At 39.8% G+C, this 14,919-nt stretch overlaps 1 protein-coding gene across 1 annotated transcript in view; it reads right to left on the minus strand.

Annotated features, from left to right (window-relative positions):
* LOC119490513 (voltage-gated potassium channel subunit beta-2-like) overlaps positions 1-9,665 on the minus strand; it is a 28,014-nt gene extending 18,349 nt beyond the window's left edge. Inside the window, exons 1-5 of the mRNA XM_037773958.1 lie at positions 9,615-9,665; positions 6,847-7,187; positions 5,040-5,083; positions 4,731-4,768; positions 2,276-2,355 (exon numbers count right to left, since the gene is read on the minus strand). Of these exons, the coding sequence (XP_037629886.1) occupies positions 2,276-2,355; positions 4,731-4,768; positions 5,040-5,083; positions 6,847-7,187; positions 9,615-9,665 (554 nt within the window). The remainder of the gene's footprint in view (positions 1-2,275; positions 2,356-4,730; positions 4,769-5,039; positions 5,084-6,846; positions 7,188-9,614) is intronic.
* Between the last annotated feature and the right edge of the window lie 5,254 nt (positions 9,666-14,919).

The following is a 14,919-nucleotide window of genomic DNA, read 5'->3' on the forward strand; positions in this document are numbered from 1 at the left end:
TCATAAGTAATGGATCGCTGTCGGGGTGTAAAGACCATTTCAACCAATATAACAAATAGTTTATACTGGATAACATCGTCAACCCTTTAAAAATCTGGACCTCAAGTTTTACAGCGACTCAGGTCCGATGAGGCTTTTTTGTCACCCTCCGGGATGGCTTCCCCTCACATCGAAACAGACTAGTGTCTGACCTAGACATTTTGTAATGGAGTACAACCCCCGCATAGCCACTGGTGAAGATGTTGTGAGCTTCAGAGGACCTGTAGTTTTGAGGTTGCACTGTGTGTAATAGAGTTCAGATAGTTATTTACACAGATGTTCAGGTCCGGGTCGGGTTCGGCCTCCTACTGGACATGGTGCTTGAAGTTCTTTTTAGTGACAATATTGTGTAAAAATACATTCAAATGATGGACCTACTGTCCGTGTGATTGTGTGATTTCAGTTGTTCAACAACTATCCAATCCGAGTCTAATTTTTTAATGTAACATGACACCGTTGTACGTAAAGTTATGATATTATAAAACGTGCTTTCCTAGCATATGCAGGTGGGGGTAAAAGGATTGTTTTCCCCCACAGTGAGTGAAAAAGCAAGTGGTTTCATATTTATTGGTCCTTTTGCTCTTGTTACGGCTGTATTTTGTTTCCTGTGCTGTTGTCCCTTTTCTCTCTCCAGTATCTCTGCCCAGGTGTGCTGCACTCAACGAGGTGCCCAGGTGTGCTGCATCTGCTAAACGAGGTTGGGAAAGAGGTGTTTAAAAGCTCCTGTGCCAGCAGCAGCAGAAGAGAGAGGCTTCTGGTGTGGGGACTGCTGGTTTTGCTGCCTCTTATTGTCTTTTTCTTATTTTCTTGTTAATAAATCCTATGGATTTGAGAGTTTTAAAGATGTCTTCTGTGTTTGGTTTGGGTCAGTGTTGGAGTGTTGTTTGCACCAATAGGGCTGCCCGTGGGTGGGGCGTAACAGCTTTAGAATGTGCACTAGCAATGGAAAGGTACAAGGCTCTTGGCAGAATGTGTTACAGACTAGAGCTGCCCCAACCCCTCCCCCCCCCTCCAAAAGTCCCTAAATCTAGCAATCTAAATCTCCCTCCAATGCCATTCCCCCTAAATTATCATTCCGAACATAAACACATCATAATGAACGTGAACAGCGAACATGGCCACCTAGTGTTAGTACTCAAAGCTGTCAAGCTAGCAACTTGTGGAAGACTCCAGTGATGCGCAATGAGTGCACGGGCAGAGTGCGCACAGGCATGCAGGCAGGTAGGTAGACAGACCGTAAACTGTAAAGATGATCGTCATGACAGCCTTAAAATGAGCCGGAGAAAAACTTTCTAATTTTACAGCTAAACAGTGCACTATGAGATGTTTTTGAAACCATTTGAGGTGAGAAATAGACATTACAGTAAAATAATTTTGTTTCATATTTGATCAGCGCTGCCTAGTTTGCCCATTTGACCGGAGTTCGCGAGTGATTGACACTCAACACAGTTGAATGAACAGCCAATAGGAATGCTCTATCTCTGAAATGAACTGTGATTAGCCAAAGTCTGCCGTCACGGGAGATTTTTTAAAGCCTGAAAACAGAGCCATGAGGAGGTGCAGAAGTCTAGTTATACGTGTTATACAATACGCTGAAAGGTTATTATGTAATTTTTGTCCAAGGATGCAAAAAAATATTCTGCCTACTGCAGGTTTAATGGATAATAAATTATTTATGGACAACACTGAATAAAACTTTATTGTGTTATTGCCACTTTTCCTTGCTTTGACTTTTTTTTATAGATAAATTGCACAGTCAGCATACAGTATACATGCATTAATATCTCTACGTTGACTGGATTAAAATGGAGGCTCTGCATTTTATTTACCTGTTGCCATGGTGAATCGTAGTATCAGCCATTAATGATAGCTTTTTATGTTCAGGTTCGACCTACTCAGAGTTGATTGATCTGACTCTGATCAGCTGTTTGGGAACCAAAAACTCAGAGTTTCCCACATTTAAACTAAGAGTTCAGGCTTAGGCTCAGAGTTTGTTAAACCTGCTTTCTGAAACGGGGCCCTGAAGTGCACGACGTATTATCCCCCTGGTGTTTTTAGTTTTTGGTAAACATCCTCATGTGCACTATACCACCATCCTCTGGACTGGAGTGGGGCTTATGCTGATTTGCATATAGCCTGGGAAAACCAAGACAGACACATTTATGTGGCTAAGTACAAACAAAAGTGTATTAATTCACATCAACATGTGTCAAGTCATACTTATAGTAATACTTACTTTCCAGCATTATACACTTCAGCTGTGTCGAACAAATTGATCCCATTCTCATATGCCAAAGTCACCAGCTCCTCTGCCACCTTCAACAGCAAAATTTGAGATAAGCAAAGTGTGAAAGTGTTCTGACCTCTGAGGATCCCTCTCTGCAGACAAGTTGAAGGGTTCTTTAAAAAGGCCAGCATTTGTATCGAGTGTTTCACCGTATGACCTATTTAAGACAGACTTTTTGAGCCCCTGCGGTGGCCATAGGTATATGGCAGTGGCAGTTAGTTAGTGGTAGCTCCACCAGTGGTAGCTCAGATCTCAACCTATCAGATGAATTGACATACAGTATTTTGACCATTTTGTAAAGATATTCAAGGTCCCCAGAGGATGAATCCTAATGACTTCAGTGATCCTCCGAGTTTTCCTCAGAGGACCATGAAGTTGAAATTTTTGGTTTCGAGTGAGGTATCTCGATTGACTGGAACGCCATGAAATTTGTTACATGTATTGAGTTGAAACTGATTTGTTCTACAATTGCTGTTATAATTGATGGCTATTCAACCTGCGATGGGGAGACATCGATGGATTAAGTTCATTTAAATTTAGTGAGAGGCTGCTGCACCTGTTGCATCATGATCTTTATACAAAACTCACAATGATTTTTCAATGGGATTTTCTCGCTGAACTAATTTATGCCTGCAAAGCTTCAACCAACAATACCACGGCAGTACAGTGACAGTTATATTTTTGTGCAAGACTTTCATAATGTAGGATTGTAAACCACAGCTTGACAGCGCCATATGACATTATGCCAGTGAAACAATATGACAGTATAAAAATGGCATTGTTACAAAATGTACTTTTTTTTTTTTTCATGAGTACTACAGAGTACTCATGATAATCTAAGCTAAAAGCTTAACTGGTGGTAACCAGGTGTCATGTCCACTTTCCTTTACAGTCTGAATGTGTGCATTTGAAAACACCAACTGTACTGACAGACCGGGATATAAAAATCCCAAATATTTTTTTGTTATGTTACATTTAAATTCTTTGCCTGAAATTTTTAGGAATGCCTCTGCACCTTGTCGGTCAGGACCTGCAGGTCGTAGTTTGAAAATTAAATTGTAGTTTTTCTCCCCGCCATTGTTCTGCCTATACTGTGTTCTTGGCGCAAAGGCAACATTTATGCTTTATCACACGGATGATTGCAATCAGATGCAAAACTTGATGGCCGTGTTTGCACCGTAATATCATAAGCGCAATACCTTTTGTGAATCGGACCTTGAGACGGGGCAGATAGCATTTGCAAGTGATGTGCAATTCATGGTGCCATCAGCGGCTGCAATCCATTATTTGTGAATTTACCTATCAGTGTGGTAATGCAATCTTTGTATTCAAGATTACTTGGTGAAACTATTCTGTCATTGTGGAGGACCACAAGAGTCATGTAATTAGAAATAAAGCATTTAATGAATTCATAACTAATTGTACAATAAAATAAGGCATTAATACATTTGTTTACAAATGAATGTATTAATCTATGAATAAATTGGCTAAATTACAAAGCAATTAATTATTGTTCATTTTAATGGGCAATAAAAATAATATATAGTTAAAATTAAAGAGGGATTTACAAAAACACCATAACAGTCAATAAGTACATCGTTTAAAAATACATTAATAAATATTTATTTTTAACAATCTATTTGAAAATGCAGTTCAAAAAGAGAAATAAATTGAATTAAGAATGCAGGTTTTAATCAGGCATTTAAAAGGGCAACTTCCTTTACCATTTGCAATTCCCTGCTGCTTTCCCTAAATGTATTAGCTTTTGGATTTGCTGATTCATTTAGGTTCTCCATTTAGCATTTCCATGACACTTTGGGCCTTGCGCTGGTAAAATGAGGTGAAACAATGCAAAGTAGCTTTTTTGTATCATAATTATGTAACGCTGTTTCATGTAATCAGTTACTCCCCAAACCAAACCTACTGGGGAACAGTTGTACATGCTACGTTTATAGTTAAGACACAAGAGCAGAACACACAAGACAGCGGTAGGACTAGAATTAAAGAAGTCTTTACTAAGCCAAATAGATGGATCCAAACCAGGTTATCCCTGGGCAGGCAAACGTGAGAAACCGATTAAAACCTGTTTTCTTAATTCAATTTGTGAATCCAGTTATTTATTTCTCTTTTTAAACTGCATTTACTGCAACTTGCAATAGATTTTAAAATTTCCATATGAATGCATTAATGTATATTTCAATGATATGCTTATTGACTGTTTTATGGTGTTCTTGTAAATTCCTTTTTAATTTGAACTATTTATTGATGGATTAATATCTAATTTGTAAATGTACAATTACTGTAGTTATTAATCAATTAAATGCTTTATAACTATTTCCATGACTCTTGTGGTCCTCCATATGTTACACCCTGATCCTGGATTACATGAGGTATTCTCTCCTACCTCATCTGTTATCTGGGCTCCAAACGTAACCCACGTGCCTGCACAAAAATAAAATGAATAAAATGATTACACTGTGTGTGTGTGGCACCATAAAAAAATCAGATAGCTCAAACATGTTGACTTGCAGACTGAATAGCAATTGTATTTGTTTGATGCTCATTTGGTTCTTTTGGTTCTTTATAGACATTCATTGTCTCTGAGACAAATGGCATTTGGATCCTTGATACGTCCTGTACATATGGCAGAATTGACTGTGACTTTGATGGTCTTGTCATTGTAGATGGGCTTGCATGTATGTGCCAAACTCACCTAATCCAAGACAGGACACCCTTAGCCCCGATTTGCCCAGATTTCTGTTGACAAAATAAAAAATCAGTCCATTGAGAACAGCAAATCATAAAGTATATCACATTATCAATATTTTCTATTTTAAATATTAAATTGTAGTTAGAGAGAAATCATGTTTGATTTTCAGCTGCTGTTTTTCACATAGGTTATGCCCAGTAAATGGCTCTTTAGCCCTTGTGAGCGGCACAATGAAGTGTACTCGCCAGCCATCATTTGGCAGGGGATTTTATTACAGTGATTAATCCAGCAATTGATCACTCAAACTGGCTATTTAAGAAATTCTCCACTCCACCAATCATTCTTTAGATTAGACTTCTTTTTTTATCAGTAACACACTCTTGACCAAAGTTACTAAAACTATAATAGCGACAATCATTACAAGTGAAATGACACATTGTACTGTACATTGCAAGCATGCACGCTTCTTATTAGGGCTGCACCTGACTATTGTTTTCATTGTTAATTAATCCTTTAGGGGTCTGGTCAGTAAACAACAAACCAAACCTTGTCACAATTCCCATTACGGCACCTTTAGGTTGCTTGTTTGGTCCAACCAACAGTCTAAAACCCCAAAGAGAGTTAACCTATTCTATAACACATCATATCATACGCTTACATCTTACTTTTCAGTTACTAGGTGATTAATCCAATAATCTGCATGAAATTTAACTCACACACACACACACACACACACACACACACACACACACACAGCTAATATAAATATTTGGGCTGTCAATTGATTTAATTATTTAATCGTGATTAATCTTGATTAACTGCAAATTAATCACACATTTTTCAAAATGTACCTTAAAGGGAGATTTGTCAAATGTAGGTATATATTTATTATTGGAAATCAATTCATAACACAAAACAGTGACAAATATTGTCCAGAAACCCTCACAGGGACTGCATTTAGCATAAAAAAACATGCTAAAATCATGACATGGCAAACTGCAGCCCAACAGGCAACAACAGCTGTCAGTGTGTCAGTGTGCTGACTTGACTCTGACTTGCCCCAAACTGCATGTGATTATCATAAAGTTGGCATGTCTGTAAAGGGGAGACTCGTGGGTACCCATAGAACCCATTTTCATTCACATATCTTGAGGTCAGAGGTCAAGGGACCCTTTTGAAAATGACAATGACAGTTTTCATATGTTGCTACAACCTAAAAAAGTTGTGTTAATGCGTTAAAGAAAAACATAGTGTTAAAACAAACTTGCATTAACACGTTATTATTGCGTTGACTTATATGTGTATATATATATAAATTATATAGCGCCTGATGCTTTGGACTCTGTTCTTGCAGGGCTACAGTTTAGATATCAGGCACATTAAAGGGAAAGACAATATCATCGCAGATGGTCTTTCTCGTGCCCCTGTGGGATAGAATGTTGCATTCTGGGAACACCGGGGCCCAATGTTCCCAGCCTATAAAGCCTAGGCTCATGACTCATTCTCTCTCTCTCTCTTTCCCTGCCGATACCATCGTCAGGCATGTGGCGGCCTTAGGTTCTCCTTGATTAATCTTTTGCTTGTTTTATACATTTGACAACATGCACACACCATTTACCCTCTCCATGCACACCTTACACTACTGATACTACTGATATTCACGCTCCATACCTTTTGATCTTTTTGTTCTGCATAATTTACTCTACTTTTGTTAAATAAATTAATTGATTTAATCGTTACCACGGTGTGTCTCCCTATTTGTCATGGCTTCGAGAGCCAGGTTGTGACAATATATATATAATCATCTTACCTGTAAATCATGCCAGTGGAATAAGACATGCTGTCCCTGAGTGAAACATGGTTCATCCTAAGGAAATCCTCCAGATTTTTTAGTTGAGCAGCTGCGCGAACCTCTCTCAGGCGCTGAAACTCTGCTAACTGGCTACTGCGCTGTTGCTTTTCTTCCTGTTCCAGTGCTTGCTCTGACAAGAAACAGCTCAGGCCACTGTTCACACTCTCGCTCATGGATGACAAGGACAGTATCTTGCCTCCAGACCCGCCATTTCCACTGCTGATGCTGCCGCTTCGACATATCCCACTGCCGTCTCGACTCCCAGGTGGCGCCCCTCCACTGGCCCCGGGCTTGGGCAACTGGAAGTTGATGACGAAAACAAAATTTGGTGTCACGATCAAACAGGAGTGTGAGTATTGACTATGAATACTACCCTTCCCACTGCCATGTCAAGGACTGTCCCATAATCACAGTTGTGTTTCCTGGTCTCTGCTCTGTATCTGCGGGCTGCATTATTGAAGTGCAAACACTGAATAATTTATAGGTGAGTGAAGTATGTGAAGCTTTGCTGTTTTGTCTGTGTGGATGAAAAGAAGAACATGCACACAATGGTGTTTGAAATAGTGCAACATCTATACTCACATACGGGTGCCTAGGTAGACATCTGTGGAATTGTGGCATGCATGGGGATAATTCACTTTGGGGAGACATAGCACTGTTGGTTGAAGGAAGAACTGAAAGACAATATGATATTTTAACAGTCTCACAAGTTACTTATGATTCTCTGAGAAAGTTGTTAATGAGCATCAGACAAGAAGGCAAAAAAATAGCATAGTGAGTATAGGCTTGGATAATTAATATAAGTAACATTGATGGTAAATTGGTAACATAATAGAAAAACTACGGTGGCTGAGAAAGGTTGAACCAATGCAAAAGCCACAACGCTAATGGAGCTCAGCGTGAGTTCAATCAGGAAGACTATCTTTACGCTTCATTCATTCACAATCCTCTCCATCTCACTTCTCCCGCTTCTTAATCATATTCTGTGAAAACAACACAAATTGTGTTAATGTTAGGGTCTGCAACAGACGGATGTTTTGCTAATTGTGTTTAGAGTTTTGAAAATGTGACTACATATTGGACAAAAGGACGTTAGCAATTGTAAAAAAAGAACTGTAATAAGTTCAAAACGCATATACAGCGGGATATTTGTGTGATTTAAACAGCTGTCTATGCAGATTATGCTTCACTAAATGTGACAAAAATAGATTTGAAGAGAAGTGCGGATTGATAGATTGAATAAAATGTAAGCGTATCTGTTCCACACTTCTATAAACAGTTTCTATATGATTGGTCGGGATCCGCTGGCAATAATAGTCTGCCCATTTCATTGTCAACCTCACTTGCGTTGCGTTGTGGCTTTTTGCATTCCTTCGACCCTTCTCAGCCACTGTAGAAAACAGGTTACACCCCAAACTGTCTCTAATGACCAGTAACTATTTAGAAATTGCTCCATAGGGGGCGCCACCAATTCCAAACATGTGAATGGGCCTGGCGCAAATTTGTCTATAAATCAATGAGAGTTTGTCCAAACATTACCAAACTTGCTGGATCTGTTTAATTAAGCTGTTGAAACGTGCCAAGAAATATGTCTGGCAGGACTTTGAGTGTACAATTACCGAAAGGCTGACATTGTAATGATGAAACAAGAGTGTGACCGGCCTCACTCCTTCTTTATACAGAATTAAATCAGCTGAAGGGACTTTGCTCAGTTTTGTGAAGCCCAAAATTCCACCATTGCTGCTTGTGGCTTTGATTTTGGCAGTTCGGCTGGTTCCTTTCTGTTGAGCAGATGCAAATTAAAGTAATTCACACCTCTGTGGACGTAGGGTTCATAGGCTTTAAATGGCCGTTAATTGCTGTGAATTAATGAAGTTTGCGGGCGTTCAACGGGGCAGAAAATCTGTTTTTTCATGCAGTGATCTGTGGTTGTGAAATAACTTGCTTGTGTGCATGTTTTATCATGCTAAATACATATGATATAAATCTGTCTCCATAGCGGTCTCTGTTAACAGTGACAAACAGAGCGACAGCTGTCTCATAGGAATTGGTCCAACGCTGGCTATATGCGCATTGTGTAAAACATTCTACAATTGGTCTAAAATGTTATTAATAACTATTACATATAATTTTTCCTGGATATTCAAATTGATGCAAATATCATGAATTGCACAGCGTTACGTCATTAAATAGACTGACTTTCTCTCAGCACCCTGAACTCCGACTGACTTCCAGCATCCCTATACGTCAGACTGTATGTCTGCTTTTATAAAGAATATTAAAAGCCTAAAAGATTTGTTATTTATTGCAAAGAAACAATTCAACAATTGCTGATAAGATCATAAACTCATAAGATCATAACCCCACACATTACAACAGTCTGTGCTCTCTCCATTTTCCCAAGCTGCAAGAGCGCATATGCCCCAACCAACTCAATAATTTAAGACCCTCTTTCCACATCTTGATGACGAAGATGGAACATATCATCTACAGTAGCTACTTTCCCTGAGACTGAACAGAAGAACGGCTAGGTCTCAAGAAAGAGAAGATGGAAAGAAAAAGATTGTTGAGAACCAGATTTCGTACTGTCTTGGGCGCCCAGGATCTTCCCCCTTTTCACGGTTCCATATAGTACCCCAGACATGGGCAGCATATCCATGCAAACATCAAACATTTTATCCCATCATCAATCAATCAATCCATTCTAAACGCTTTTAGCTACTCACCCGAGAGGTGGGCGTTCGGCCGATGTAGGGGTTCTGAACTACACTGCTCATGATAGAGCTTGATGATGGCCAGATAAAGCAGTGTGTGGTTTACTAGCAGAGCAGCTTCTGGAATGCCTTCAAAGTAGTTGGTGGAGGAGTAAATATGGCTTTCCACTCCCTCCTACTTGGTCACACGGCACACAAAGAGCCCTATCAGCAACCCCGTCTGCACTGCAGAGGCCAGAAAATAATCTCACAACTAAATTATTTATCTTGGCACTAAAACTAGCATCTGCACTAAAAGCTTGTGATTGTCTGTAACACCGGAAAGCATGCTAAAAGCCAGTCATGTTGCTTGTTCCAGCAGTGATGTATCTCTTCTCAGACTTTTATGTGCAATTATTAAAAGGAGAACTACTACTACTACTACTACTACTACTACTACTACTAGTGAAGTAAAAGGTGCCATAGGTGTAGATTTGGGTATGCACAGTAGTCAAGGTGTAGCTCAATTGTCCCTACCAATATTTCTAACAATCTCAAACAATATTGTCTTTTTAATTCCTCATAGGATTAAATGTCAAGGTCTATGCGGAGTTTCCAGGTTTATGTGTTGTTGTTGTTTTTTGCAAAAAAGATACTTTGGTGGAGAGTGAAAACAAGATATGATCTGATGTGATTATTTATCAGCCATCAAATGAGTTGTAGAGAGTAAGGGCTAGGTGGGGGCAAACAGTTGTGCCGAGACCAGCATGGATAGCCACGAGTCTCAGATCAATTTTGGTACAGAAAGGTCATACAAGGTGGAGGACCTATCTCCACATGGCATGCTGACTAAACTCAAACTTGTTCGCCATTAAGGTCACTGGTGACCATTAGCTATTGCTGGCTAAAGCCTATACATTGCAAGCAGGGCATTGCCATCCTCTATCCATTGCCGGCTAAACTCAAAAATTGTAACTGGCCAGGTGAGTGCTGACCTAGTCATTGGAGTGTGTTTTGTTCTGTCCTGTCATGCATTGTACATCGTTGATTCTAATCACTTCACCTCATATTTCTGTCATGCTCATTATTATGCTCCATCTCTTAGCAGATTATGCCATCATCGTTCGATTATTCATGACCTGTTTCATTCCTGCTCGGTAAGTAACATTTCTTCATGGGAAATATTAGGCTGTATTTCTTTCCATTTTGGGGATTTATGTTGCTGTAACCTTGCATGGCAGCTGGATTCTCGCGATGTCACAAGATCACGCGAGAATCGCGGGATCAAATGTAACATGAAAATCCATCCTGTTAGGCTCCAAGTAATGCGTTTGTGTCTGGCTCGCCAGACAAAGGACCAGTCAGTGAAACAAAATAGATGTATATATAAATATGATAAATATACACACCACTGACCAACAATATAATAAGAATAAATTAATAAAATAAAACATCAAGCTAAAAGTACACGGCTGTGTGCGTGCGTGCGTGCGTGCGTGCGTGCGTGCGTGCGTGCGTGCGTGCGTGTGTGTCTGTTGGATCTTGCCGCTGTATCTGTCAAACTGTCTTGCCATGAAAGTGCTGGCATCTTGACACGACCCCACCCTGTGTATCATGGTGCGTTCCCCTCATGCTTTCAACACAAGCATATACTTCGAAACACAAATTTCAACTATTTCGACTTTCAGTGCAACTATCACACTTTTGGATGATTTGAAAACGTTAAAGTCACCAATTCACAACAGACAAGAGGTGGAGTCAAACCAAGTTGGCAAGCACATCCTCAACTGACGGGCTTGAATCGGAAATTGCTCTCGAAGGCTGTGCCATCGCTGTGCGAATGAGTATTTAGATTAGATCCTGATGGCTGATGGCCAGGTTCGCACCTTGTATGCCATATAAATGCAAGTCCATTTACCATTTACCAAGAGGGAAAACCTATCTGCGCAGCATTCTTCTGCTCTAGCATTGTGAATTGGACATCCACCACTAGAGTGCAGCACAGATTAAACCTTTTGTAGGGCTGCTTGGGGCTTTCCAGCTGACAGCACTATGCAAGAATAATAAGGCAGAGGTAATAATTCTGAATATGCATCTGCAGGATGTTTGGATGTGCCATCTACCTAGGAAATGGAACACAGATATTTTCTGGGGTGCTGCCAAGATGTGGATGCAATTTCAGTACCAGCAGAGCGATACAAGTGTGAGTGAAGTCAATAACACTATTACTGTAAGCAACCAACTCTCCTCACCTCCCTCTAGTGGTAGTTGTTCAGTCAGATAGTTTTGGTTTTAGTTGTCCAGGTTTTGAGATATCTGTCTCTGAGAGTTCTGCCTCCACCTGAAATATAATGGGGGTGAATAGAAATCCACCTTTAATGCCGACAGCTCTAAAAGTTGTGTTTATTAATAATGTGTTCCTGTTACTCTGGATTATGCACAGAATAGTTTTCAGTGGAACTACATTGTACCGAAGAAATAGTCAGTCCTCATTTCATGCCTTCAAATGTTGCCTGCACCTCTGCAATCCATATGAACATCTGGGCATTGACTGGATGAAGGAGAGGCAAAAATAGTATGTTCACTAATCCACTGCATAAAGTACCTAGGTAGAAGTAGGAAGGAGTATGAGTAGATTGGTGAGCCAGGTGGCGGTAGGTTCCGGTGCAGAAAGAGGGACAGGACAGCTGAGGTTGTTGAAAATGGACCCCAGTATTGTGCAACAAGTGCTGGATCCTAAAATCCATAGCTGCTATCCTGAGGGGTCAACCAGCAAGGAAAGATATGCCATGAAGAGGAGAGCTGACACTTTCAGGTTAAAGGGTCAGGATGCATGCCATACTATGCACTTTAGAACACAATGATCATCTGCCGTGGTAAAACTCCCAATAAATGGAATATTATGACATTTAAACACCAGATGGAGAACTGTATCACATCTGCAAGTGCAAAAAAAAGAAAAACTGAGCACCTGGCCAAAGTGGTCTCCATTGCTGAAGAAGGAAACCAATTTTTTGAGGAGTTCCATTTGCTACTATTGGCCTCGGCATGGAGGACGACATTCGCAAGTGGGTGAGTTGGTATCTTCCAAATAATGAGGTGGAATCCACATTTAGGTTTAAAAGTAGAGCATGTGTATTTTTGAAAGACGTATAAGCAAAGGCCTTCTATCACTTTTCAATATAATAATAGTATAACATAATATTCATTTTCACTAACATTCGTCATCATTTTGAAATGATCTTTCTCTGTTTAGATTGCTCAGTGTCCACAGTGCCAGTCTAAGAGAGTTAATATCTATATTCTATAATTTATATTATCTATATTAAGAAAAGCAGGAGTACAGTCCGATAGAGGTAAAGGAAACGATAGCATATTGTCAGCTTTCAAACACATCAACTCATCAACAGTGATATACTGTAATGCTCATATCTTTCCCCCCTCCGCCCCCCAGGTAACGGAGCCTCTTGAACTGGTAGGATGGACCTGGACCACTAAAGAGCAAAACAGCAGATGAGGTGACCAGTTGTCTTGATTTCTTTTACAAATGTGGTGCACCTAAAAGACTACTAACAGACCAGGGTTCAGAATTTCTGCAACAAGGTACAGTGATGATGCTTTATGAATCCCCAGTATCTAACTGGTGCTGTGCTGATTTATTTCTTATTCCTGCTGACTTATGTTTGTCCAAATGATCATTTCAAGATCATCTATGGCCTGTGTGAGAGGCCGGGCATAGAGAGAATCCTGTGCTCCCCCGACCATCCACAGACCATTGGCCTTGTGGAGAAATTGAACGGAACAATACAGAGGTATATTTTTGTATATTTATATTAATTCAAGCTCTTCATAGGATAACCACATTTCCTGTTCCTATATGAACGGGTAATCAGTAATAACACTTCCTGAGAATAGGTTGCTTTTATCATACACGAGAACCCAAAATATGTCTTGCCTCCTTATGCCTGTACTTGAACTCTGCATCTTGAGGTCCCTGAACAAACTTGTGGCTGATCATCCCAAACGATGGCACCGTTTCCTTCAGTCAACCATGTCCGGCCTTCGGACTAAAAAACAGCTCACAACAAGATACAGCCCTTATTATTTGATGTTTGGGAGGGAGGCGATGTATCCTTCTGAGGTGCCAAAGGAGTACCAAGTTAGATTTTCTTTTTTTTTTAAGTTTTAATTTGGATCATCTATGTCCTCTACATTCTAACTGTGATTTGTGGCAGGTACTGGAAGACAAAGTGGTGAGAGAGGAGATCTGTGAGGGACCTAAGAATCAGGAAGGTGTCTTTTGAAAAGAATTTCTTTTAGGATAGCATTCCTATAAGTAGAAGGGTATAAATATATGTATGTACACATCTGTTTCTGGACGCATGTGTACATTTATACACATTTATGTATATATACTGTATATTTGTTTTATGAACTTTTCCTACCATTTTACCACTTCTATTATTATTGATATGTTCTGTGATGTTCTGTTTTAGCAGTTACCATATTTGTTTTACTATATCTGCTTTTATTGTCTGATGTTCTGTTTTAACAGTTACCATATCTTTTACTTTATTTATCTGCTTTTATTGTCTTGTGAAGCACTTTGTAACATCTGTTTTGAGATGCTATATAAATAAATGTATTATTATTATATTTAAAGAGGTGAAGGACAATATTAAAAAAAATCTAGGAAAAAGTCTGTAAAAGAAAGAATGAAAGTGGCCAGGAGGACAACTTTAAAGTGGGGGATTTTATTTTGAAATAAAAAAAGCAAAACAGACTGGAGCAGAGAAAAGGGGTCAAGCTGGAGGGTGACATGTTAGGACCACACAAAATGATGGATCTTGAGTGAGAAATTGCAATCCTGGCTTCAGAGAAGGGTAAGGGAAATACAAAAACAAACACTGATCTCCTAACACATTATTTCCAGCCAGAGGAGAGATCCCTGCAAAACTGAAAGAAATTGTCGGATCCTTCTCTCCTGGCTGGTCCACAACAGACACAGACACTCATACACAGCACGCAAACACCCACCACAACTACAGTCATACCCACGTCCTCTGAAGCTCCATCCATGGACTGCAAGGCCCAAAGACCATCCAACGATCCAGAAATTTGTGAGCAAACTGACACAAAGTACACTTCAAATTATGCATTTCACAAATAACTGGCATTGCTGTGTTTGCAGTAATCCGAGACATATGGACGGGGAGGAGAAGGGAGACGCTGTGGTCCAAGATCGGGCCTTATAAAATATATGCAGATGGTCTTGGAGGGAGAGGTCCTTTAAAAAACAAATATTGGACTATTTCTCTTTTTGATTGGATCACAAGTT

The sequence above is a fragment of the Sebastes umbrosus genome, chromosome 6 (genome assembly GCF_015220745.1).
Source record: "Sebastes umbrosus isolate fSebUmb1 chromosome 6, fSebUmb1.pri, whole genome shotgun sequence".
Classification (NCBI taxonomy): domain Eukaryota; kingdom Metazoa; phylum Chordata; class Actinopteri; order Perciformes; family Sebastidae; genus Sebastes; species Sebastes umbrosus.